Genomic DNA, 23,588 nt, shown 5'->3' on the forward strand with positions numbered 1-23,588 from the left:
ACACACCAGAAAAAATTATTATTGTTTTTATTAGCGGCCGCTGCTAGCAGTTGCCTTAAAAATTCAGGAATCCACCTGGAGTCCTGGACCCTGTTGATGGTGGCGGAGAAGCCAGTCAAGCAGCCTGCAGGCAGAGATGCTGTGTGGGGAGCGACTTAGTTTTGGGGCAGGCAGTCATACGGCATGCAGGCAGAGATGCTGTGTGTGGGGACTGACTTCTTTGGGCGGACAGTAGCCCTTCGGGATCCATGCCTCATTCATTTTGATAAAGGTGAGGTACTGAACACTTTTTTGACCTAGGCGACTTCTCTTCTCACTGACAATGCCTCCAGCTGCGCTGAAGGTCCTTTCTGACAGGACGCTTGAGGCAGGGCAAGCCAGAAGTTGGATGGCAAATTGGGACAGTTCTGGCCACAGGTCAAGCCTGCGCACCCAGCAGTCCAGGGGTTCATCGCTGTTGTCTACATCCGCAGTTAAGGCCAGGTAGTCGGCTACCTGCCGGTCCAGGCGTTGGTGTAGGGTGGATCCGGAGGGGCTAAGGCGAGGTGTTGGACTAAAGAATGTCTGCATGTCCGACATCACCATGAGATCGCTAGAGCATCCTGTCCTTGCCTGCATGGACATGGTAGGAGGAGGAAGATTACTGGCAGTGGCACCTTTATTCCTTTGTGCTGTGACATCACCCTTAAACACACTGTAAAGCATACTTGACAGCTTGCGGTGGAAGTGCTGCATCCTTTCTGCCTTCTGGTGATTTGGTAACATTTCCACCACTTTGTGCTTATACCGAGGGTCTAGTAGCGTTGCCAACCAGTACAGGTCATTTCCCTTGAGTTTTTTTATACGGGGGTCCCTCAACAGGCTGGACAGCATGAAAGCCCCCATCTGTACAAAGTCGCATGCCGACGTACTAGCCATCTCCTCTTGCTCTTCCTCAGTAATGTCAGGTAAGTTCTCCTCCTCCCCCCAGCCACGAACAAAACCATGGAAAAGATGAGCAGCACAAGCCCCCTGTGACGCCTGCTGCGGTTGTTCTTCCGCCTCCTCCTCAAAAAAAAAACCACCTTCCACATCTGACTCCTCTTCCCCAGGTAACTCTTCCTCCTCCTCCCCCCTCCTCTGTGCTGCTGCAGGTGTTGAGGAAACATCTGGTTCTGCTGATGATTGTTCCCACTCTTCCGACTCTTCCTGGTCACGCACGTCCACAGCTTGATCCACCAATCTACGCGGGGCACGCTCCAGGAAGAAAGCATATGGAATCAAGTCGATGATGGCGCCTTTGCTGCGACTCACCAGGTTGGTCACCTCCTCAAACGGACGCATGAGCCTGCAGGCATTACGCATGAGTGTCCAGTACTTTGGCAAGAAAATGCCCAGCTCCCCAGAGCCTGACCTTTGACCGTAGCTGTTCAGATAGTCGTTGACGGCTTTCTCCTGTTGTAGCAGGCGATCGAACATCAGGAGTGTCAAATTCCAGCGAGTCGGGCTATCGCAAATCAAGTGCCTCACTGGCAAGTTGTTTCTCCATTGAAAATTGGCCAAGCGCGCCATGGCTGTGTACGACCACCTGAAATGCCCACACACCTTCCTGGACTGCTTCAGGATGTCCTCTAAGCCTGGGAACTTAGACACAAATCTTTGAATTACTAGATTCAGCATGTGTGCCATGCAGGGTACATGTGTCAACTTTCCCAAACTCAAAGCTGAAATGAGATTGCTGCCGTTGTCACACACCACATTGCCAATCTCCAGTTGGTGCGGGGTCAGCCACTGATCTACCTGTTTGTTAAGAGCAGGCAGGAGAGCTGCTCCAGTGTAACTCTCGGCTTTGAGGCAAGACATGTCCAAGATGGCGTGACACCGTCGTACCTGGCATGTAGCATAGGCCTTGGGCAGCTGGGGCTGTGTAGCTGGAGAGAAGATTGCAGCACCAGTAGAGTAGTACTGCCACTTAGAGATGGCCCGAACCTCCGATTTTCGGTTCGCGAACCGTGAACGCGAACTTCTGCAAAAGTTCGGTTCGCGCAAACCGCAATAGACTTCAATGAGGAAGCGAACTTTGAAAACTAGAAACACTTATGATAGCCACAAAAGTGATAGAAAAGATGTTTCAAGGGGTCTAACATCTGAGTTTTTGCATGGATGAGTGGGATGGACGCCAAAAGTCCCAGGGAAAAATCTGGATTTGACGCAAAGCAGCGTTTTAAGGGCAGAAATCACATTGAATGCTAAATTGCAGGCCTAAAGTGCTTTAAAACATCTTGCGTGTGTATACATCAATTAGGGAGTGTAATTAGAGTACTGTTTCACACTGACACACCAAACTCACTGTGTAACGCACTGCAAACAGCTGTTTGTGTAGTGATGGCCATGCTGAACTGGTGCGCACCATGGCGAGAGTGCAGGCCGTGGCGGTTTTCAAGCCCATATGGTTGCCGGGCTGTGGTAGCTCAATGACAGAACAACAGTGACTGTCCAGCTGATCAAATTTGGTCTGTCCACAATGAAGCAACAACCTTATTATCTTGGGTGTGCCCACCCCCCGAGACATATAGCCAGCGGTCATTGCTTCATTGTGATACGCAAGCCCCTTCACCGCGGCAAGGTAATGATCACGAAGGGGAATTGGCACATGTACATGCCTTTTGTTTTGTTGTTGCAGCCGCAGTGCAGCCAGAAAAATTAGGGAGGCATGTACATGCACCAGAAAAAGTAGTATAGCTGCTGCTGCTAGCAGTTGCCTTAAAAATTCAGGAATCCACCTGGAGTCCTGGGCCCTGTTGGTGGTGGCAGAGAAGGCAGTCAAGCGGCCTGTGGCAGAGGTGCTGTGTTGGGAGCGACTTAGTTTTGGGGCAGGCAGTCACACGGCGTGCAGGCAGAGATGCTGTGTGTGGGGACTGACTTAGTCTTCGGGCAGCCAGTAGCCCTCCGGGATCCATGCCTCATTCATTTTGATAAAGGTGAGGTACTGAACACTTTTGTGACCTAGGCGACTTTTCAGAGACAGGCACAGTGACACTGCGTGTGCTCACGTGGGTAGGTGGGTGCACTGAAGTGAACAACAGGTAGTATAATGTGCACCTGTCACACACAGACAGGTACCGGACAGGCACAGTGACACTGCGTGCGCTCACGTAGGTAGGTGGGTGCACTGTGAACAACAGGTAGGTATATGCAGTGATGGGTATTATAATGTGCACCTGGCACAAGAACAAGATTAGCTCTCAAAAGAGCTGTTGAGGGATGCTTTTTTAGCAATAGGAATCAGCAAGGAGCAAGCTAAGAAGCCTACAAGAGCCTAACTAAGCTTTCCCTATAGGTCTCTGCACAGCAGCTCTCCCTTCTCTAATTACTGCAGGCACACAAGTGAGTCCAATGCCTGATGCGGCCTGCCTTTTATAAGGGGGGTGGGGCTCCAGGAGGGAGTGTAGCCTGATTGGCTACAATGTGTCTGCTGACTGTGATGTAGAGGGTCAAAGTTGACCCTAATGATGCACTATGGGGGTGAACCGAACTTCCGTAAAAGTTTGCGGTTCACCGCAAACGCGAACCACCAAAGTTTGCCGGGAACCAATCGCCAGCGAACTGTTCGGGCCATCTCTACTGCCACTCAGCCAAGGAGGAGGATGACAGTGAAGAAGATGTAGCTGGAGGAGTAGGAGGAGGAGAGGAGGTGGCAGCAGGCCTGCCTACAAGCCATGGAGGTGTCACACAACTAGGTCCGCTGCACAGCCACGTACTCCCTGCATGCCAGCGGTCACCAGGTTGACCCAATAGGCCGTGTAAGTAATGTACCTGCCCTTATTGTGCTTTGCAGACCAGGCATCCATGGTCAGATGGACCCTTGACCCAACGCTGTGTGCCAGAGATGACACCACTTGCCTTTCAACTTCAAGGCACAGTTTGGGCATCGCATTTTTTGAGAAATAATTGCGGCCTGGTATCTTCCACTGCAGTGTCCCAATCGCCATAAATTTCCGTAAGGCCTGAGAGTCCACCAGCTAGTATGGTAACAGCTGGCGAGCTAACAGTTCCGCCAAGCCAGCTGTCAGACGCCGGCAAGGGGGTGACTGGCATAAATTGGCTTCTTCCACTCAAAGATTTCCCTCACGGACACCTGGCTGCTGCTGTGGGCTGAGGAGCAGGAAGCGCTCAAGGTGAGAGGCGGAGTGGAGGAGGGTGGCTGTGAAGGTGCAAGGGAGAAAGCTGCTGAAGATAATGCACCTGAAGGAGTAAGAGGAGAAGTAGGGTGGCTTTGCTTTTGTGTGCTGCTTTTCCTCAGGTTGTCTTCTCATTGCCGTTTGTGCTTTTTCGAGCAAGGCAGATGTCCCTACGCGGGTCTGGGCCTTTCCATGGTTCCATTTTTGCTGGAAGACAGTACAGATGGCATTGCTCATATCTGAGGCAAACACACAAAAAATGTCCACACCGCTGAGCCCCCCTGGGGTGATGGCACTATGGTAGCATCAGCAGCTGACATTGAAGGGCATGTTGGCTGGCTGTCCATAGGTGGCAATACATGCCGCCAGACACTGACACCAGCTGTTTCTGATGACAAGCTCCCCCTGCTTCTTTCAGCAACTCGTTTCTTCCTACTCCTCTCTGACTCCCCCTCTGAACTGTCCCCTGGTCATCTTGTCTATTAGAATCCCACAAGGCATCCATGGCAGTATCATCATCATCATCATAATCATCCTCCAAAGCTTCGCTTGTATCAGACACTTCCAAAACTGCACCTACAGTACTTCATCATCATCCTCACACCTTACGTCCATAGTCACAACTAACTCAGACATATGAGGTGGTGTAACTTGCTTAGTGCCTTCATATTGTTGTAACAATAGTGGCTGTGAATCAGTGAATTCTCCACCAAATAACTCCTGCGAAGTGTCAAATGCAAACGATGTGGTGCTAGTAGTAGCACTGGTGGCTGCGGAAGATGAGGTGTTCTGTGTTAAATAGTCAACTACGTCCTGACAATCTTGGGAGTTGATGGCACGTACCTTCTTCTGAGTACTGTTCTTTGGTCCAGGGCCGCACGAAATCACGTCAGCACGACCTCGAACAGACCTGCCGGGTGGCCTGCCTCTGGGTCTGCCTCTTCCTTTGCCTGTTGTTTTGTCCATATTGGGGGGGATCAGGGCTGGATTTGTGGGCAGGCCCCCAACGCTGGTTCCTAGGGCGGGGACTATAATTCTCACTTCAAAGGGCGGGTGGAGAGCCGCACATGCCATTAACGTTGCGAGAAAAACCTTGTCCGACTGCCACGTCCTGTCCACAACTGCTCACAGGGTAAGAAAAGTGCTCCAGATCAGCTGGAACTCAATATTTTACTTGCAGACTGCCGAGGCTGAGCGGGCGCTTCTCTCTCCCCCCTGCCGTTATCTGACATTTTATTGTAGCCTGGCAGGGGAAAGAAGAATGTGTTGTGCATCTGCAGCAGCCTCGCCCCCGCCCCTCTGCACGGACACAAACACAGAAGCACAAGGGAGCCAGGACGGGACAGCTTGTGTTTCTGCAGAAGAGAAGGAATGAATGAAGGCTGCAGGAATGTGAACGCTCACCTGCAGAGTTTATGCTAAGGTACCACACAAGGTCTATATCGAGAACAGAGAACACAGATAAGTGATATGTGCTGCAATCCTCTGCACTGCTGGTCATTATTACACTTATTTCAGCTCTCTAGAAAATTATTATGACATCATTGGCAAAGTGTAAAAAAAAGTTTCTGTATCTCATATAAACCTAAACTCAGTGCAGACATCCTGAAGATATTGAGGTTGCCAGTAGTTTGGAATTGGGCAGTGTGGATTTCTAGTAGAGGCAGTGAGACAGGAAGAAGGAGGATAAGACCTGGTTCACACGGGTTTCTGTGGAACGGTTGACAGTGGCTCGTAGCAGATGCTAAACCCTCTACTACTACTGAGCAGAAAAGCGTTCAGCATCGGTTCATGGTGATTTGTTGTTGCGTCACGTTTTGAGCCCCTCAATGGACATGGAAGCACAGGAACGCAGCCAAACCTGGATGCTACATGCAGCATCCAAGATGACAGGATCTAGTGCAGCATTTATGTGAACAACGCTTTTGTCGACCACAGAAAATGCCACGTTTACCACCTGTCTGAATCAGCCTTAAGATTTCAGAAAAATCCTGTGTGAAGATTAACCGTTCCCATAGCTTCAGGGGAGAGAAATTTGAATCTTTGTGTGCTGTTATAGAAGATCTTATGCTGAGTACACGTTACGTTTTTTTTGGTCGATTCTGCCGTTCCATCGATTTTCGATTTGCTTTTCAGCTCGATTTCCCGCTCAATTCTCTTATATTTTCTTATCAATTTCCGTTCACTACTATGATGAATTGAGTGGTAAAATGATCAAGAGTAATATCGGACACGACAGAAATTATCAATCGAACGCATCTATCAAACGAAAAACGTAACGTGTGTACCAAGTATTAGTGGTTTGTGTGAAGCTGTTACCTGTGGTGCTGTTTCATATGCAGCCTGACCCAGTAGTTGCACATCCCTTGTAGAGGGACTGGAGGGGGACTTAGTGTTAGAGGTTAATATAGGGACATACATGGTCATCAGTTATGCTGGGTCCACACTATACCGCATTGCCAACATGGACAGTGACAGCAGATCCGATGTACGCTCTGCTGCGTCCATCCATATCCGTTTTCTGTGTGGTGTCCGTAAAAGTCGTGCAAGACAGTATTTACCCTAACAGAGAATAATTTGTTCAAAATGAACAAATCCTATATGTAATTTAGATCCATCAACATGTCATTTTATTTGTTGGTCTTCATTTGCAGATTATGGTCCAATTTCCACCCCAGTGTGAACCTAGCTTTCCACAAAGCAGTTTCGTCTGTGTGTTTATGGACATGCCTAACAACACGGCTAAATCAGACTGCAGTGTCCTTTTGAGGAAAATCTCCCTTCCTCCTCCTTTCTCTTTTTCCTCCTATTTTGCACCCTCTCTCCATTTTCTTTCTAGTCACAATCTGATGTCGTTCTACACTATTATTATGTATTTATGCAGTACTGACTTCCTCTGCAGCACTTTGCAGAGCAGGGGCTTAACTAGAAATCACCGGTCCCCCCTGCAATAATTTGGATGCCACCGCACCCCACCCGCCCGCTCAGGGCCGTTTTGGGGGGCAGGAGAGGTCGCAGCGTTTGGAGAAAGCATGGCCGCACCTCCTTCACCTCAGGCTCTTCCCTCAGCACGCTCCCCTCCTGCAATTATCAGTGGCAGTGGCAGGAACACATACCTCCATCGCAGAGGTCCAATCTCTAAGTGTCTCATGCTACTTCCTGTTTAAACAGGAAGTAGTGTCAGACACTGAGAGTGGAAGCTCCGGTACGTGGAACGCATGGAGGTATGTGTTCCTGCCGCCGCCCACTGCCACTGATAATTGTAGGAGGGGAGCGTGCTGAGGGGAGAGTCTGAGGTGAGGGAGGAGGGAGAATGTCCCCCCTCCCCGCCGATGTGCGGCCATGCTCTCTCCTCCTGCTGCAACCCCTCCTGCCCCCCAAAACGGCCCTGAGTGGGTGCTGGGGCTGTAGCCCCTATTGTTACGCCTCTGATACAGAGTACATAGTCATGTCACTGACTGACTGTCCTCAGAGGAGCTCACAATCTAATCCTGCCATAGTCATAGTCTAATGTCCTACTATATTATTATTATGTATTTATATAACACTGACATATTCTGCAGCACATTACAGAGTACATAGTCATATCTCTGACTGTCCTCAGAGGAGCTTACAATCTAATCCTACCATAGTCATAGTCTAATGTCCTACCATATTATTATTATGTATTTATATAGCACTGACATCCTCTGCAGCACTTTACAGAGTACATAGTCATATCACTGACTGTCCTCAGAGGAGCTCACAATCTAATCCTACCATATCCTGTAATTTCCCCTAACCACCTTTATGTTACTTTTACCTTACTTTAACCTCCCTGCTTTCCCATGTCCAATAACCCTATCCTAACCCCGCTGTGGGCATGGGGCGGCTGGTGATAGTGGGCCTTTGGCGGTAAAAAGTACAAATCCGGCCCTGGGGGGATAAAGTGAAAGGTATGCACTGCCTTGACTAATACAATGTACAGCTGTCACACAGGTGCAGTGAAAGGTATGCAGTGACTGGTATTACAAATGTGCAGCTGTCAGACACACAGGTAAAGTGAACAGTTATGCAGTGACTGGTATATAACACTGCGTGCTGTCACGCAGGTGCACAGAACAGGTATGCAGTGACTGGTATCAATACAAGGTGCAGGTGTCACACACACACAGGTACCGTGAACAGGTATGCAGCGACTAGCATTACAAATGTGCAGGAGTCACACACACAGGTACCGTGAACAGGTATGCAGTGACTGCTATATAATATATCACTGCGTGTTGTCACGCAGGTGCACTGAACAGGTATGCAGTGACTAATATCAATACAATGTGCAACTGCCTGTCACACACAGGTACCGTGAACAGGTATGCACGGTCGGACTGGTATTACAAATGTGCAGCTGTCACACACGTGCAGTGAAGAGGTAGTCACTGAATGTTCTGGAACTTGCACAGTATAAGAATTAGCAAGGGCCAGCTGCGACTGACTGACAGGGCTGTATATGCAAGTGTCAGTGGGCCACACACAAACAACAACAACAAAAAAACAGATCACAAAAACAACATTAGCTCTGAAAAGAGCTGCTTTTTAGTAATAAGTATCAGCAAGGAGCAAGCTAACAAGCCTAACTTTAGCCTAACTAAGCTTTCCCTATGTCTCTGCAGCACACTCTCCCTTCTCTAATTACTGCAGCCACACCGAGTGAGGAAGATGGCTGACCCAGCTGCCTTATATAAGGGGGGGGGGCTCCAAGAGGGAGTGTAGCCTCATTGGCTACCATGTGACTGCTGACTGTGATGTAGAGGGTCAAAGTTGAGCCTAATGATGTAGTATAGGGGGCGGGTCGAACTCGCCATAAAGTTTGCGTTTGGACGTGGACGCGAACCAGCAATGTTCACGCAAATAAGTTCGCGGTCGACCCATTCGGGCCATCTCTACCTGTTGGAAATAATCGTTCTGACCGTCAATCTGATGGAAAATTGAATTGTGTGTACCAGGCATAACTGAACTGAATAGATCCTTTGAAAAGATAATTTTAGATTCTTCTGCGCAAGGGCGGATCTGCAGGTGGGGTGATGGGCTTGCCTCAGGTGGTAGAAAATGGGGGGTTGCCAAAACGGACAGCTCCTGTTGATCCTCTGCCTCCAGTACTTTTAGCCATAGACCCTAAACAAGCATGCCAGTCAAGTGTTTCTGACTGAAGTCTGGCTGGATTAGCTATACCTCCCAACATTTTAAATCTAGGAATCGGGACACTTAGGCCACACACCTAACCACGCCCCCCCACCTCCCATAAAAAAAATAGATTTTTTTTTCCAATTAATAATGTCCCCTAATAATTTTATCTCCCCCATATATGATGAGGAGGAAGGTGTCTGTGGGTGGGAGGGTGTCCGTGGGTGGGTGGGTGAGGAGGAGGGTGCCAATGCAAGAAAAAAATGATCGAGGCGCCAGCCGCGGGTAAGTGGGATGCGGGACACGTGCATCCCATTACTACCTCCCTCCCTCCCTCCCTTGGAATCTGCCGCCCCTGTGTCTCCCCCCTGTTTGCAGAGTGGGCAGCTAAGCGGAGCGGGCTGTCAGCTTACCGGTATCCATGGACGCGTACCACCATCTGGCTTCCTGCTTCCTGTGACGTCACAGGAAACAGATTGAAGCCGGACATCGGTATGCGTCCATGGATACCAGTAAGCTGACAGCCCGCTCCGCTTAGCTGCGCACTCTGCAAACAGGGGGGAGACACAGGGGAGGCAGATTCCAAGGGAGGGAGGGAGGGAGGTAGTAATGGGATGCACATGTCCCGCATCCCACTTACCCGCGGCTGGCGCCTCGATCATTTTTTTTCCACCCTCACTGCTCACTGCTGCCCGGGACTTGGGGGGCTCATACCGTGATAGCGGGAGAGCCCCCCAAAATCGTGACAGTCCCGACGAAAACGGGACGGTTGGGCCCTATGGATTAGCTTGTTTCAAGTGTGTGACACAGAGACCACTGAAGCCAAAGAGATAAGCAGGATAGCCAGGCAACTAGTACTGGTTAAAAGGAAATAAATATGGCAATCTCTATATCCCTCTCTGTTTTTGCCTTATTATTCGCTTCAGGAGTCTCATCAGAAGTAAACCGCCGCATCCCCGGACCCTGCCGCAAAACAAGGGGTTTAGACCCCCCAAATCCCTGTGCAAACATCCACGACCAACTTGGTCGTGGATTTTGCTGCGCTGAAAGGCAGAGCTTTCAGCTTCAGCTCTGCTTCTCCTGACGTCAATCGCCGCACGGATCTCCGCCTTTCCCCGCCCCTCTCTGGGAAGGAAGAGTGAGAGGGGTGGGAGAGGCGGCGATCCGCCGCCATTGACATCAGGAGTGGCAGAGCTGAAGCTGAAGGCTCTGCCTCTTTGAGGAAATGCCGGCCGGATTGCCCCCCGGGGATTTGGGGAGTCCAAAGCGCTCGTTTTGCGGCGAGGACGCAACGGTTTACTCCTGCTGAGAGTACTGAAGCGAAATCAAAGGTAAAATGGCAAATTTTTTTCGCTTCAATTTCTCTTTAAGTTGTACAGGGTGGGCCATTTATATGGATACACCCCACATACCACACCATACCATCAATTTTTGGGTTCCAACAGTCTTGAAGGGATCAATCTAATGTGGGTTAGTGTCAGACCAATAGCGGTGGTTTTGTTTGTTAACTTCACCATGACATAAAATGGTGTATCCATATAAATGGCCATATTAAAGTGAACCTCCGGACTAAAAATCGACTCAGCAGAACTGAAAAGGCTTGGTGTTTCTTTAACAGTTTCACAGCATCCAGGGACGGATCTAGACTAAGTTGCGCCTGGGGCAAGGTCAGGTTTTGGCGCCTAAGCTCTTATCCCTACTGTTTATACATAATTCGAAAACTCAATCCTCGCATGTAATCCTAGAAATAGGGTGGTGATTTACTGACCCCCCCCCCCCTTTGTTGCAATCCCCATCTTCTTCCCCACCAAGGGTGGCAATTTACTGACCACCTATTTGTGGCAATCCCCCCTCTCATCCACCTCCGAGGGTGGCAATTTACTGAACTCCCCCATGTGGCGACCCCTCCCCCCCCTGCAGCCATCCCCTGCCCGGTGTAACTATACATACCGAGCCTTCGATCTTGCGGATATCACACAAGCTCTGTAGCTCCTTCTTCTCTGTCAGGGGGAAGATGTAAATTGCCACCCTTGGAGGGGAAGAAGGGGGGATTGTAACAAAGGGTGGAGGCAGTAAATCGCCACCCTTGGAGAGGAAGAAGGGGGGGATTGATATACAGGGGGGGGGGGGGGGAATAGAACAGGGGTAATGCCGCAGAGGAGCTAGAGAGCTCCCTGCTGGTAATGACTTACTAAGCCAGACACGCTGACGCTGACGCGTCACGCTCCCACGCCCGCCTATCAATGCTTTTTAAGAATTCAACAAACTGCGTCTGGGGCAAGAGACCCGTCCCTGACAGCATCAGAACTTTGTTTTTCTTACCAAAGCATCATTTTTAGCTGCATTTTTACCTAAGCTCCACCCATCAAAGAAAAAAGGCCCGGGCTTTTTTTCCCTGCTGCTGTGCAGAGCATGATGGGATTTCCTATGTTGTTATTCACATTGCCGTAGAAAGCGGAGTCCCACACACATCAAGTTATTCACATTGCCTAGCAACTGGGAGAGGTAATCAGCACACAGGACAGTTGGAACTGTGTCTCATGCTCCCTGTCACCTCCTTTCAACCAAAAAGATGGCTGCCATCATGAAATCAAACATTTGCCTGTTCTTTAAAAACAGTGTGGGTAAGAGATTACATTACCTATCTGTTTTAATTAACATAACTAATGTAACTTAATGACAGTATGTTTGTTTAGGCTGGAGTTCCTCTTTAAGGTATATCCATATAAATGGCCCACCCTGTACTTCAAAGGATACATGAGTCATAGTAAAGTATTACAGCTTTGCTTACCTTTGGTTTCTATCAGCTCAGAGAAGTCTCTGTGTCCTTCAGCGCAGTTCTGCTGTCACCCAGTTGTCAGCTGTCCCCTTCATAGCGGCTGGCGACCTACCCAGTTTGGCTGCTTGAGCACATGTGCACTCGTGCTCATGTGGGTGAGAGCGTTTTGCACAGGCACAGCCGTCCTGGCCACAGCCTCAGGTAAGTAAAGCTGCAATACTCTACTATGCTTCATGTATCAAGATTGCATTAAAATTGTATTCAAATCTACATGTGTAGCCAGAATTACACAAAATCAGTAAGCTATGCACACATCCTATATACAGTGGGTTGCAAAAGTATTCGGCCCCCTTGACGTTTTCCACATTTTGTCATATTACTGCCACAAACATGCATCAATTTTAATGGAATTCCACGTGAAAGACCAATACAAAGTGGTGTACATGTGAGAAGTGGAACGCAAATCATACATGATTCCAAACATTTTTTTACAAATCAATAACTGCAAAGTGGTGTGCGCGTAATTATTCGGCCCCCCTGAGTCAATACTTTGTAGAACCACCTTTTGCTGCAATTACAGCTGCCAGTCTTTTAGGGTATGTCTCTACCAGCTTTGCACATCTAAAGACTGAAATCCCTGCCCATTCTTCTTTGCAAAACAGCTCCAGCTCAGTCAGTGCTCCTTGGGATGTTCAAGGCTTTGGAAGATCGCTGACCTGTCTTGGACCTGTCATGTGTGTTCTTTGGACTTCACGGTGTTGTTGCTCCCAATATTCTCTTAGACAACCTCTGAGGCCCTCACAGAGCAGCTGTATTTGTACTGACATTAGATTACACACAGGGTTGCTCGTAAACTACGCCAGCGCGAATCTACGCATCGTAGTACGCAACTACGCATCGTAGTTCGTAGGTGAAGTTTAAGAACTACACGTACGCATTTCCGCGTAGTCGTAGTCCCGCTATGCGAAGCTTTGCCCGCTACGCGTAGTTGACGTATGTATTGCGAATTTAACTACGCGTGCTGTAAATGCATTTATATGGGTAATTGCGCATGCGCAAACATTTTATTGCCCTTCATACGCATACAATTCCGCATTGGATGGTGGAATGTATGCTTATATTAGTTTGTGTATGCACATAGTTAGCAGATTATTGCGGACATTTTTCCGCATAAGGGCATAAGCGGTCGCATCAATTACGCTACGAAATACGTGAAGCTTACGTATTTTAATGCGTAGTCTACGGTATGCTAACATAGCGAAGTGGATGATTTCGGAGCCGTAGATTGCGAAGCGTATTTGCGTAAAAATACGCGTAGTTCCAGCGTAGCGAAGTTGGCTGACTACGACCATCCCTGATTACACACAGGTGCACTCTATTTAGTCATTAGCACTCATCAGGCAATGTCTATAGGCAACTGACTGCACTCAGATCAAAGGGGGCCGAATAATTATGCACACACCACTTTGCAGTTATTTATTTGTAAAAAAAATGTTTGGAATCATGTATGATTTTCGCTCCACTTCTCATGTGTACACCACTTTGTGTTGGTCTTTCATGTGAAATTCCAATAAAATTGATTCATGTTTGTGGCAGTAATATGACAAAATGTGGAAAACTTCAAGGGGGCCGAATACTTTTGCAAGCCACTGTATACTAATCCACAATTGTAAGTATGCATGGCCCAGCCAGTTGACCGTTAAATAGCACAGTTAGCAAGCAGTAACTACTCATTCAACAGCCGATCTGCCAGAAATCCTATATACAGTACTAACCAAAGTTTGTAAGTATGCATGGACCGTGGGCAGCAGCTTAGTGTGGGTGGTGGCTAAGTGCAGGCTTAGTGTGGCGGCAGAGTTGTGGGTGGTGGCTTAGTGTGGGTAGTGGCTAAGTGCAGGCTTAGCAGGCACTACAGATGGTACTTTTAGTTTGTGCAACCCCATTTACACTGAACAGGACAGTGTACAGAAATGAAATGCAAATTTAGCATACTGTGCTTTTCAAACCACAAAGCATTGTAGTGTTCTCACTGACAACAGTGGAAAGTATATGACTAGTCTGGACATACTTTAGTCTTGTATAGGATGAAACCTTTTGATCCTGATGAAGATTGCCGGTTTTGCAATCAAAACATGTCGATCTGAGAGCAGGTTGTATGATTGACACCCACCAATCTGAGCAAACCGCGGACACACACTTATGCTGGAAGCGGAAAAGCAGAAGCAGAGAAGCTGTGGAACTCAAGCGCAGCCACAGGGGACGCCTGTGGGAAGGGACGTCACTGCCGGGTACCACCAACACTCCAGGAAGCTGCCGCATGGGTTGCAGAGGACGGCGTAGGCTAATGGGGCACTTGTAGATGTGTCACTATCCACCCTACCACCACCACACACTCAAAAACACAGTTTATTAAAGCAGTGAGCATAAAAAGTTATCAGAAATTGATATTTTATACGTCACTGCTGCTAAGTTAGCAATTTAGGTCTCCCTTGCAGCCAGTCTGCTGAACCAATGCTTTGATGGCGCCACTACTGTACGTCATTTTTTCATTAGGAAGTCACACTTTGCGGTGCCTACATCCCAGGGTTTCTGACCTTTCAGCTCCAACAGCACAGTGTGGACTTCCTATTGCCTCCTATTACGTTCACTGCCCCACCACACTGCTGATAGGATGGAGTAGGGGAGGATGTAAATAAAGTCTGGGAATTACAGTGGGGAAGCTACAATAATGCAGGGTTTCCCTCTAAACACAACGGAAGCATATAGCCAGTCTCTGCAAACAGGCACAGCACACAGTGTGCAATGTGCGCAACACAGGTACTTCAGAGGTAGATGCAGAACAGCTCTGTATAGACCCTGTCACGGCAGTGGTCCACGGCCTGGTGGTTGGGGCCCCCTGGTATATAGTGTTGCTGTTGCACGTCATATCATCTTAAAGGACCACTATCTGAAAAAAAATTAAAATTTTAAATACCTGAGAACACAAATAAAAAGTACATTTCTCCTAGAGTACATTGTGCTATAAATGAATTTTTCCCTACGTTGCTGCCACTTACAGTAGGTATTAGAAATCTGACAGAACTGACAGGTTTTGGACTAGACCATCTCCTCATGAAGGATTCTCAGGGTTTTCTTTATTTTCAAAAGCACTCAGTGAATGGCAGTTGCTCAGTCCAACTTCCAGAACAGTACAAACAGGTGGGGGCCTTTATCTTTGTATAGATCCTTTTCAGGGAGTGCTTTTGTAAAGAATAAATGAAATACTGAGAATCTCCCATAAAGAGATAGACTAATCCAAAACCTGTTGGTTCCATCAGATTTCTACTAACTCCTGTAAGTGACAGCAACATAGGAGAAAAGTTATTTATAGCCCATTTTACTCTGGAATAAACATACTTATTTGTATGAGTTTACATGTACTTTACATTTTTTAAATTTTTCATGATAGTGGTCCTTTAATGTTATATGGCTTCTAAGATCCTCATTCTCTGTTTCCTTTTTCTGTAAAAGTGTTTTCTTTAATGAAGAACCTCTGAAACAGAAAAGGAATTATACTGAAAAAGACCGATTATTTACAAAAAAAAAAGTTGTTATATTTCTTTAAAGCAGAAGTGTGAGGTGAAAATGTTTTCAAGTTAGTGACTTACCCAAGTAGTTTGAAGTCTAGATGTGAGCCCACCGGTGCTGGCCAGAACCCTCTTCATCTCTGTGGCTGCGCTTCCATTTGAGGAGGAAGAAGCAATACAAGAGCGGCTTTGTGCTACTGGCCATACGCAGTGCTTCTCAAATATGCTCAGCAGGACCCAGTGCTGGAACCGTGGGCCACAGTGCGATTAGGGAAGCCTGTTGATAGTCCTTCTTCTGAGGTACAGGTTTAATTGTAAGCCAATTCAAGTACGCTTTAAATGCACATCATCATGAAATTAATAAAAAGTGTGTGTACAGGGCGGGCTCTACCATAAAGGCAAAGGGGGCAATTGCCCCAGGGCCCCAGAGCATGTAGGGACCCACCAAGGTATCTCACCTCCCCAAACTTAACTGTTGCTCCCTGAGGCCCCTGCAGAGTATTCGGCATTGTAACACCTCACCTGTCTCGGCGGCATGCTCCTCTTTCAGTCTGTGGCCTGTGGTATTATATTACGTAATCACATGTGTTAGGTCACGGAGGAGAAGCGCCCCTGTAAGGATGAAGTCAGGGAGTGCACAGAGTCACAGATTGACAGAGGTGTGCGCGTGCTGGGACAGGTGAGACACCGCTCTACCAAGAACTCTGCAGAGGCCCCGGGGAGCACAGTGAAGTTGTGTATTTGCTGCTGCGACAAAGGGTCTCTCATAACGCTCTGCGGTTTGGAGGTGTCTGTCAGGGGTAAAGTAGGAATTGTCCTAAATTTCTATTGTCCCTCATTTCTTGTCCATGAGCTTCCAGTGTGCACTTTAAAACCACTACAAAGATCGTGGAAGGTCCCAAGGACTAGAAGTGAGGGAAAAATCTCCCCAATAAAGAAACACAAATATGAGTGTTATGATATATAGAGGTGTGCTGTGACATATACAGGGCATGGTAGAAATCTTGGCTAGTAGACCTTATGTGGAAGCCATCTTTCTCCACATTCTGTCTGCTGTGTGTGTTAAATATGACATTTTGAATATTGCCTAGACTGTCCATACATTCAGTCTGCTGTACCCTCATATGCAACGTGTATACATTTGCAACTCCATTGAAGCCAGCAGCCTATTCATTAGTCCGCTAGAAATGAGGAAACTGACAATTTGTCAGTGTTAAGCCATTGTCAAATGCAAACACCTTAGATAGTGTGTAGAATAGGGAGCTGCCAGAATACCTGAATAGACGATCTGATGTGTCGGAGACAACCGATAACGCAGATAACTGTCTGATGTGTGCCTGTAGTTACCAACAATATCAATTCCATAACTTAAAAGCATTTCCGCAGGAAATAGTTTTTCTAGCCTAGAGCTACATTCTGGGCTATAAAATAGATGCTCATAGGATCAGTAAGTGTATTTATATGGATATTGCTATACGCAAGGAATACTGCGTTCTCCCACACCAGGAATTATACCTTACGCTGGGTAAAGTTTGATTTCTGTTTTTATTACCTTTTATTTTTATAAGCAAATGTCTTGTGTGCTTTTGTAATTTTTACGTTTGTTTTTGTAAATGTTATTTTTGTATATATGCTTTCTGCATTTGTTCCACCTTTTGGAATATAAAATCTTTATTTAATAAGTTAGTCTTCTGTGTAGTAAGCAGATAATTTACATCTCCTAAAGAGAGACTGCAGAGTCTTGACTTACATATCAGTGTCATATTGTATACTCGGTTGTTTCATTGCTACTCGTGTGAGATTACATTGTGTGTGTGGCCTAAAGCCCATGGCTGATAAGATACATGAACTCCAGCCTGAGTGCGTGCAGCTTGACAGCAGTGCATGAAACTGTCAGAATTGCCATAGACAGGGTGAGATCTCCTTTCAGCATAGGAATCTGTGTGTGTATGGTGTCTAGCAGATTCATTTGCAGACGACTTCTAGTGGTGGCTGAGTCTTGCAATGTGTGGTTGTTTTATCTTAAATAAGACTGTTCCTCCTCTCGATTTGGTCAAAAACCATCAGGACCTGTCTCTGCAGGCTTGCCATGGGATAGGTTTCTGAATTGACCTTTAAGTCTATCGCATGGTTGGTGGTCTGGCTGTGGCTAGAACTTACACACCTCCTTTTCATTATGTGGAGAGGACTACTGTTCAGTCTGGACATACATCATGCTCTCCCATCTGATTTATAGTATTGCTACCTAAGATAATGATACATCAGTGGAAGATGGAGGCCCAAGTAAGAGATTGTCTCTGATGTTGCTCACACATTCATTGTATAATTGCATAGTCCTGTCTTGGCAATAACCATTGCTGGTAGTTATTTAGGGGCTCAATATGTAGATAGTGGAATTGACACATAAATATCCAGTAGAAAATCCTTAAAGAGGAACTTCAGCCTAAACAAACATACTGTAATTAACTTACATTAGTTATGTTCATTAAAATAGATAGGTAATATAATCTTTTACCCACCATGTTTTCAAAGAACAGGCAAATGTTTGTGATTTCATGAGGGCAGCCATCCTTTTGGTTGAAAGGAGGTGACAGAGAGCATGAGCCACAGTTCCAACTGTACTGTGTCCTGATTACCCCCTCCAAGTTGCTAGGCAATGAGAACAACAACATCAGAAATCCCATCATGCTTTGCACAGCATCAGGGGAAAAATGCCCGGGCAGTTTTCTTTGGTGGGGCGGAGCGTAGCTTCTGTTCAGCTAAAAATGAGGCTTTTGGAAGAAAAACAAAGTTCTGATGCTGTGAAACTGTTAAAGAGACACCAAGCCTTTTCAGTGCTGCTGAGTAGATTTTTAGTCTGGAGGTTCACTTTAATGTGTTCTGCTACACCCAACATAATCACAACACTGCAAGGATATTGTTACGCAAAAAAAGTCAAACTATTGCAGCAAAAATCATTTTTCTTTTATTAGCACAAAACTTCAAATAGACATGTAAACAGTCTCTGTTTAATAAATAATTTTCTTTAAAAGTGAAAATTGCATTAAATATGGTCAAAACAGACTTTAGCAAAATGTGTTCATTCCTCCTTAAAGAGTGACCATTTCCAAAAGGTTAAGCTTTATTAGGAGCTTTTTGGTTGTACAATATTTTTTAAGGCAGTGAGGATGCATGGCCACCATTCACACTAGGCAGTACATTGAATTTTGCTTAAGCCCTATTTAAAACACTGAAAGAAAAGCACAAATAAACTGCACAGAGAAACAAATTCTCAGGCTGCAAGATTAGTTCTTTATGGACCTGTTGCCTGCCTTGATTTTTGTATTTATATACTGTACTACAATTGCAATAAAAATACTTAAACAGAACTTGTACTGAGAGGGATATGGAGGCTAGTTTAGGGCCGGGTCACAGACCTTTGGCAGCGTCCTCCGGCCTTCCATTCTGCGGCATCACGTTCGGGGGCGGCGCCAGGCTTTCCTGCAGGCGATCGTCTGTGTCCGTCATGATCGGCGGTTTTCGTCCTGAGGAAGCAGCGGTGAATCGACCCTGAATGCTGCATGTAGTGTTCAGTAGGTGAACAGAGGCGCCAGAAGGATAAAAGTACATAAAATTTTTAAAAAATTGCTGGGAGGAAGTGGTGGACTTGCCTCCGTTAAAGCAGACACCAAGGACTGTAAATGTATAGATATACACATTTATTGAAAATACCCCAAAGATGCAACGCGTTTCGCGGGCACAGCCCACTTCTTCAGGCAATAAGCAGGGGATAAACAACAGCAATTCAGTTATAGCAAGCAGAGCACCTCTTCACAGAGGTGCTCTGCTTGCTATAACTGAATTGCTGTTGTTTATCCCCTGCTTATTGCCTGAAGAAGTGGGCTATGCCCGTGAAACGCGTTGCATCTTTGGGGTATTTTCAATAAATGTGTATATCTATACATTTACAGTCCTTGGTGTCTGCTTTAACGGAGGAGAGTCCACCACTTCCTCCCAGCAATTTTTTAAAAATGTTATGTACTTTTATCCTTCTGGCGCCTCTGTTCACCTACCAATATATTTGAGTCCACCCCAGGTGGAGGGGTGATCTACCCCCTTTCTTCCTATCTACAGAGAGCGACTTCTTAATCCTGAGTGAGGACAGGTCTAATCTCCTCACCTGCCTAATGAGTGGTTACCTAGGTGGTAACCCGTGTTTGTGAGTATTACCATCTCACTGTTTCATTTATCCAATCAATTTTGACATACTACACCATATTGGGCTCTCGATTTCTCTGAAATGATGGGGAAAATCGGGATCGGAACCCCGCGTTTGTGCAATCGACGGTAATCACGTGATGTTAAACACTCCCATTCGCTTGAATGGGAACATTTAGGCGACAAGTCCCGGATGCTTACCGGTAAATGCAGTGAATCGACCCTTAGTGGATTCCCTATGGTTGCAGCCTGCCTTGGCCTGTCTTCGGCAAATTGCCTCAACCTAAGCCTGTCCACAAAGATTTTTTCTGGTTGCTGATCCTGATCTATAGCTCCAGCTTGCAACTGTCAGCAAAAACCAGCCCTAGCATGTTTGTGGGCCTCAGCTGGGACATAAAGCCCCAAAGTCTATCATCCTTGCAAGGTGTGTTGGTGTCTAATGGCCCATACTAACGGGCTACAATTGCACGCGTGTTGCGGCGACAGGTCGCCCGTGAGTATGCGGCGTTGCACGGGCGCGCACCCCGAACTGTCGCTCGTCACTAATGCCGCCAGGCGATTGAAACGCTCAATCGCCTGGCGACAGTTGCCGCCGCGACTCCGCCGGAACTGACGGTAGTCTGCGTGAGTACGCGGACTAGCGACAGCAACAAGAAAGGAATACATTGGGCTTCCGGTGGGGGGAGGAGCAACAGCGACAGCTTCCGCCGCATCAGTTGCCAGGTCCCTCAGCCGTGTGTATGCGGAGGGACCTGGCGACGAGCTGTCGCCGGCCTGTCGCGCACACGCTCACGTGTGCTGGCGACAGGCCAAAAAAGTTGCCCGTGAGTATGGGCCATTAGACTCATTTGTGCTCTAGACACGCAGGCTGGTAAGGTGACCACCACCATTCCGCTTGTCAGTAATGTGATCATTGTTTACTTTTGTCTACTGGAATACAAGTCCCTGTGGGCACCATAGAGGATTTCACATTTGATTACAGATTCTCCAGCAACTCTTGCATCCTGACATGAGCAATGAATGCTTTTTCACAGCATTACATGATGCAGAGGACCGGTAAGTGGCAAGCGTAATGTAGTTGGCCCCTTGCAGCATTTCACTGCCCAATTTTTGGTCAGCTGAACTGTGGGCCACATTTATCAGAGCCATAGTGCCACTTTTTTCTTCATAAACAGTTCTAACCAATAAAAGGAACTGTTCTGCGTGAAAATTGTGGGAATTCTTAATTCCCACCTATTTGCAGCAGTTTTGCATGATTTTCTTGAGCTGTCGAACATTTAAGAAATCGCAAAACCAGCTCTAAACTGCCGCTGTGTAAGAAGTGGTGAATACCACTTCTACATTATGTACAAGCTAGCCAATTCCCTCTCCCCTTCCTCCTCTCCACAGCGTTCACTGCTGGTAATCTTTACCTTCCTCCCTCTTGCTTGGTGGCCATGCTTCCTTCCATGTCATTCTCCTCCTCCTGAAGTCTGCAGCATTTGTTCCCCGCGTGCACGCTGTATACTTCCTTGTCCAGCGTCTCTCCTCTCTGCTCACTTCAGCTGTCATCAGAACTACCCACCCCCCCCCCCCCCGTGCCCCCGAGTTCGTCACATGACAGTTCCCATTCATTGATCAAAGTCCCCATGTGAATGAACGCCTCCATCTATGAGGCGGCACCGTCATTCACATAACCCGATAGTTACACGTCCACGCATTGCTTCCTCTTTGCGTAGTAATACTTCTCATAGGGAAGTTTTGCACAGACATTTTGTGGCCAAAAAAAGTACATCTAAAAACATTTTTTAAAATAAAAAAGACCTATTTTTACATTTTAAATGAACCACTTATCTCCCACACTCCCCAATAGTTACCACACAAAAAAATTTGTACAAAAACAAAATTACAATAAAAAAAAGTTACCTTAGGGACTGAACTTTTTTTAATATGTATGTCAAGTGGGTATATTACTGTTACTTTTTAAATTATAGGCTTCCGATTAGGGATGGACGCAAAACTGAAAAAAATGCACCTTTATCTCCAAATGAAATATTGGCGCCACACATTGTACTAGGGAAACATTATAAACATTACAATAACCGGGACAAATAGGCAAATAAAATGTGTGGGTTTTAATTATGATAACATGTATTTTAAAACTATAATGGCCGAAAACTGAGAAATAATGAACTTTTTTATATTTTTTCTTATTTTTCCTGTTAAAACACATTTAGAATAAAATAATTCTTAGCAAAAAGAAAGAAAGTCTAATTGGTGGTGAAAAAAACAAGGTATACTGATCAGTAGTAAATCAGCATAAAAGCTCTGAACACAATTGAGATAAATATTGCTTTGAAACATTTTTTTGTGATTGCTTTGGTGACAGTACGTACAGTCAAAGTACAGATCTGCTGTGGGGCTGGGTCCAGTCACACATTTTGACCAATTGAAGGAAAGAGGACAAAAGGAGCTAAATTGTCTTTTAGCTTGTATAGAGACCTGCAATAGTAGTTGGCTGGGAATAGTTTAACTAGGCAGATCACTGAGTAGGAGGTGACAGATGTTAAGCAGCTGTACACAAGCTACTACTGGACAATTCAAATGTAGCATATGCACATAGTTTTAACAGTCTGCAGGCTGCATGGAAATAAATGTGATCATAATGCTACAAAAGAAACATTGGACAGAATTTACTAAGGTTCTCTCTGTCCCGAGATTTTTGGAGAATTATAAGAGATTCTGACCCATATGCAATTCACTTTTTCACCTAAGTTTTCTCTAAGGAGATCATTTTTAATCTTCTGTTTAAAATAACTTTTTAGCACTTTGCAATTGAAAAAAATATCAAAAGTACGTGGAAAAGTACTGTTACTTCCTGTTAGCTTGAAAAGCATTGTATTGATAAGGTATAAAAATATAAACTTGGAGAAAACTAAGGAGAAAAAGTGAATTGCATATGGGCCCCTGAAACCCAAGGCCTTGAGGTACTGAAAATTGTTACATAGTTATACAAGTTCAAAAGAGACATACATTCATCTTACTCTACTAAAATACAACCATACCCTCAGATACCCCAGAAGATGCAGTAACAGCATATGTGTCCACAAATCACATTATTAATGGGAGCCATTGCCAGTGAATTCAGCTCCTAATGCATTTCTCTTCACAGTGTATAACTGCAGTGGTTCTTCAGTTCTTAAGCATGCGTCTGTAACTCAGTACAGAAAATGTGGTAGATATACGGGGTGTTTGCAATCAGACGTATGGTAGATGGACAATCTTTGTTTTCTTCGGCTAAACAAGAGATGGCTTTCATCATGGTTTTAGCCACACTTGTTGGGCACAGTCTGCATTCCCCTGTACAAGAATGAAGTCATAGTAACGTTATGCATGCATGAACATTTTGTCTATCATCTCTTTACAATATTTCATGCAAGAATAAAAGCAAGTGGTCAATACATAGAAAAGATTGCAGACCCATTTAGAATCTCAGTTGCAACAAAGATAAATCAAGGAGTAGGCGTTTCCAAAGTATTAAATCATTCAAAACTGTAACCTCTTGAGGACCGTGGTCTTAAACCTCCCAATGACCAGGCCATTTTTTACAAAATAAGCCACTGCAGCTTTTAGGGTTTTGCTACAGGGCCACACAACTCAGCACACAAGTGATTCCTCCCCCCTTTTCTGCCCACCAACACAGATCTCTGTTGGTGGGCTGTTATTGCTCCCCTAATGTGTATTTAT

General features: G+C 46.1%; 2 protein-coding genes and 1 long non-coding RNA gene across 5 annotated transcripts in view; 1 reads left to right on the top strand and 2 right to left on the bottom strand.

Annotated features, from left to right (window-relative positions):
• LOC137510705 (protein mono-ADP-ribosyltransferase PARP14-like) overlaps positions 1-13,937 on the bottom strand; it is a 179,156-nt gene extending 165,219 nt beyond the window's left edge. Inside the window, exon 1 of one of the 2 annotated variants that reach the window (XM_068233925.1) lies at positions 13,875-13,937. The gene's annotated coding sequence lies outside the window, so the exon portion shown is untranslated. Of the gene's footprint in view, positions 1-12,111; positions 12,176-13,874 lie in introns of those variants that run through there. The other variant, XM_068233926.1, reaches the window with a different exon arrangement.
• Positions 13,819-14,529, top strand: LOC137510829 (uncharacterized). Its single transcript, XR_011020511.1, has 2 exons — positions 13,819-13,882; positions 14,173-14,529. It is a non-coding gene; the product is annotated as an uncharacterized lncRNA (long non-coding RNA).
• A 6,920-nt stretch (positions 14,530-21,449) lies between these two features.
• The window catches only part of LOC137510731 (protein mono-ADP-ribosyltransferase PARP14-like), a 69,749-nt gene continuing 67,610 nt past the window's right edge, over positions 21,450-23,588 (bottom strand). For both annotated transcript variants that reach the window (XM_068233927.1, XM_068233928.1), the window contains exon 11: positions 21,450-23,201. In XM_068233927.1, coding sequence (XP_068090028.1) covers positions 23,041-23,201 — 161 coding nt within the window. In that variant the 3' untranslated portion in view covers positions 21,450-23,040. The remainder of the gene's footprint in view (positions 23,202-23,588) is intronic.

The sequence above is a fragment of the Hyperolius riggenbachi genome, chromosome 1, assembly GCF_040937935.1.
Source record: "Hyperolius riggenbachi isolate aHypRig1 chromosome 1, aHypRig1.pri, whole genome shotgun sequence".
In the NCBI taxonomy this organism is placed as follows: Eukaryota; Metazoa; Chordata; class Amphibia; order Anura; family Hyperoliidae; genus Hyperolius; species Hyperolius riggenbachi.